A 3,613-nucleotide genomic window follows, 5' to 3' on the forward strand; every position below is an offset into this window, starting at 1 on the left:
CAGAGCATAAGGCAGGAGCATAGTCCAATCCTTAGAGCCAGTCTCCTGGACTAATTTAGTTAAGGTCTCTTTAATTGTTCTATTCATTCTTTCTACCTGTCCTGAACTTTGGGGTCTGTAGGCACAATGAAGCTTCCAATCAATCCCCAGTACCTTGGACACACCCTGACTTACCTGAGCCACGAATGCCGGCCCATTGTCAGTCCCGATTACCTTAGGCATGCCAAAACAAGGAAATATTTCTTCCATCAGCTTTTTGACTACTATTTGAGCAGTCTCCTGTTTAGTAGGAAAGGCTTCGGTCCATCCTGAAAAAGTGTCTATAAAGACTAACAAATATTTGACTCCATACCTGGCAGGCTTTATTTCAGTAAAATCTACCTCCCAAAATTGTCCAGGTCGATCCCCTCATAACCTTATTCCCCCAACAAGCTTTGAGGGATGAGGGTTGACAAGTTGACAAGCTTTACATTCCTTGGTGACCTGTTCAGCCAGTCTTTGTACCTTAGACAGAGGTAGGTTACTGGTGGCATGATGTCGAGCCAGTAGGCAGAGTTTCCTGACGCCCAAATGAGTTAACTTATGAATTTGTTGGAAATAGGCTTGAAGCTCTGGTTCCTCCATCAGATGGGGTGGTGTAGGAAGTTCAGGTGGTGTGGTTGTAGGAGCGTCTAGGGCCGCTTGTCTGGCAGCCTCATCAGCATGGTTGTTTCCCCTTACAATGGGGCTAGAGCCCTTCTGATGGCTGTTGCAATGTACTATAGCCAGTTTCTGTGGCAGCATAATAGCTGACAAAAGTCTAAGTATTTCTTGTTTATTTTTGATCTCCTTTCCAGCTGAAGTGAGGAGCTCCCTTTGTTGATAGATAGCTCCATGAATATGTGCCGTAGCGAAGGCGTAATGGCTGTCGGTATAGATGGTTGCCCTTTTTCCCTTAGCCAGCTCTAAAGCCTTAGTGAGGGCAATCAGTTCTGCCCGCTGTGTGGAAGAGCCTTCCCTCAATCCTGATGACCAGATAACCCGAGTCCCATCAGTGACTGTGGCCCCCGCATGTCTCTTACCATTTAGCAAGAAACTGCTACCGTCGGTGTACCAGGTTACCTCAGCGTTTGGGAGCGGCTGGTCTGTGAGGTCTCAGCGAATCCCAGTTTCTTCCACCAGGATCACTTGTCAGGTGTGGAGGATCGGTTCCAGAGTTTCTTCCAGCAGTAGAGTGGGTGGGTTGAGGGCAGTTGGCAGACCGAACGTTATTCGGTCTTTATTAAGCAGGAGATTTTGGTAATGAGTAATCCTGGCATTAGAGAGCCATCTATTGGGAGGTTGACAAATGACGCTCTCCAGAGTGTGTGGGGCTATTACAGTTAGCTTCTGCCCCAAAGTTAATTTGTCTGCATCTTTGGTTAACATAGCAACAGCTGCAACAGCTTTTAAGCAGTGAGGCCATCCGCTGGCCACAGAGTCTAATCTTTTTGATAAATAGGCCACAGGCCATTTCCAGGGGCCAAAGGCTTGAGTTAATACTCCTCGTGCTATCCCCTGTTTTTCCTCAATGTAGAGAGTGAAAGGTTTGTCCACATTGGGGAGAGCCAAGGCAGGGGCTGACAACAGGGCCCTTTTGATATCATCAAAGGCCTGTTGTTGGTCTGGGCCCCAGATAAAATTGGCATCTCTCTTAAGGAGGGGATGGAGGGGGGCAGCCAGGGAAGTGTATCCTGGAATCCACAGTCGGCAAAGCCCTGCAGTTCCCAGGAATTCCCATAATTGCCTCCGGTTTGTGGGCGGAGGAATTGGTATGACAGTCTTTTTTCTGGCCTCTGTGAGCCATCATCTTCCATCTTTGAGGGTATATCCCAGAAAGATGACCTCCCTCTGACAAATTTGAGCCTTTTTGGCCATGGCTCGATATCCCAATTTAGCCAGTTCTTGTAAAAGTTCCCGAGTCCCATACATACAGTCTGTTTCCGAATTCAAGGCCAGCAGAAGGTCGTCCACATATTGGAGCAGTGTTACCTCGGGGTGCCGGATCCAGAAAACAGTCAGGTCCTTGTGGAGGGCCTCATCAAAAATAGTAGGGCTATTTTTGAAGCCCTGTGGGAGGCGAGTCCAAGTCAGCTGTCCTGTTACTCCCATCTCTGGGTCCGTCCATTCAAAAGCAAACAGAGGTTGGCTATCTTTGTGCAAAGACAGACAAAAGAAGGCATCTTTTAGATCCAATACTGTATACCAAATCCTTTCAGGGCTCAGGGTGCTGAGCAGGTTGTAGGGATTAGGCACTGTAGGGTGTATGTCCTCTACCCTGTTGTTTACTTCTCGTAGGTCTTGTACCGGTCTATAGTCCCCTGTCCCTGGTTTCTTGACCGGCAACAGAGGGGTATTCCAGGATGACCAGCATGGTATTAATACTCCTAGGTCAAGAAACTTTTGTATGTGTCCTTTTATCCCTTGGTGAGCTCCCTTACTTATATAGTATTGTTTGATGCGGACCAGAGTGGCAGATGCTTTTAAAGTTATTACCACAGGAGGTTGTGAGGTGGCAAGTCCCAGTCTGGCAGTTTCAGCCCATGAATCAGGAAATTCTGTTAGCCAATGCTGAGGAATAAATGGGGCTTGAGGCTGGGGCTGGGTATAGAGTTGATATTCATCTTCAGTGGCAATAGTCAGCATAGTTGTCATGGGTTGACTCACCAGAGGGTTAAGAAAAGTCACTTGGGGTCCCTGAGGCTCAAAGATTACTTTGGCTCTCAGTTTAGTTAATAAGTCTCTTCCCATGAGGGGAGCCGGGCATTCAGGTATGACTAGAAAGAAATGTTGTACTTTTCATTTTCCTAAATCCATAGTTCTCTTTGTAGTCCAAGCCCGATATCTACTGCCATTTGCCCCTTGCACTAAAGACCTCCGGCCGGACAAAGGTCCAATGGGATTTCGAAGGGCAGAGAAAACCGCGCCTGTATCTACTTCAAAATCAATTGGAGTCCCCTCCACATAGAAGGTTACCCTGAGCTCAGGGAGGGGGACCGAGCCCCGTCCCCTCTTGTCATCCTCCTCTAGGGCCAACACATTAGGGTGGCGTCTTTGGGCTCCAGGAGCATGTTGTCTATGTTTTTCTCTTTCCTTTTTCTGTTTGAGTGTAGGACAATCCCTGATAAAGTGTCCTATCTCTTTTTAAAAAAAAAAAAAAAAAAAGTAGGTGAAATGCTACTGCTCTGAAGGAGCTGCTCTCCTCTTTGTCATCTCACTGCTGGTTGAAAGCCTACATCCTGGTCACATCCTGATGTGTACCTCTATATACCCTGGTGCTGTCCTACTACTGGACAGTGAACACCTCCTGGGGATGGCCAAGGCACTGGTGTCATGCCTCTATTTCAGTAATGTTATAGCTTGTGTCAAGTTGTCCCCCCAAAGCCTCATGCGGTCCTGGGGGTGGGGGAGGGGCTTCTAGAATTTGTGATGAATTCATGATCCAACGCTGGGATTATGGGTGTGAGTGCTACACTGCCCCCCGTGGGCAATCTGCATGTAACAGAAGGAAGGGAGAGAGGCTTGCTAGCTGCTGCTGTCACTGCTCCTCCCTTTTGCTCTTGCTGTTTTCCACCTCCATGAACTGCTGCCCTCT

General features: G+C 47.9%; 1 protein-coding gene across 1 annotated transcript in view; it reads right to left on the reverse strand.

The window, feature by feature from the left end:
* Window positions 1-214: 214 nt before the first annotated feature.
* LOC105741322 overlaps window positions 215-3,613 on the reverse strand; it is a 5,852-nt gene continuing 2,453 nt past the window's right edge. The window contains 2 exon segments of the mRNA XM_012513308.2: window positions 215-252; window positions 255-3,092. Of these exon segments, the coding sequence (XP_012368762.2) occupies window positions 215-252; window positions 255-3,092 (2,876 nt within the window).

Source organism: Octodon degus, unplaced genomic scaffold (assembly GCF_000260255.1).
Source record: "Octodon degus isolate 3935 unplaced genomic scaffold, OctDeg1.0 scaffold00434, whole genome shotgun sequence".
NCBI classification, from domain to species: domain Eukaryota; kingdom Metazoa; phylum Chordata; class Mammalia; order Rodentia; family Octodontidae; genus Octodon; species Octodon degus.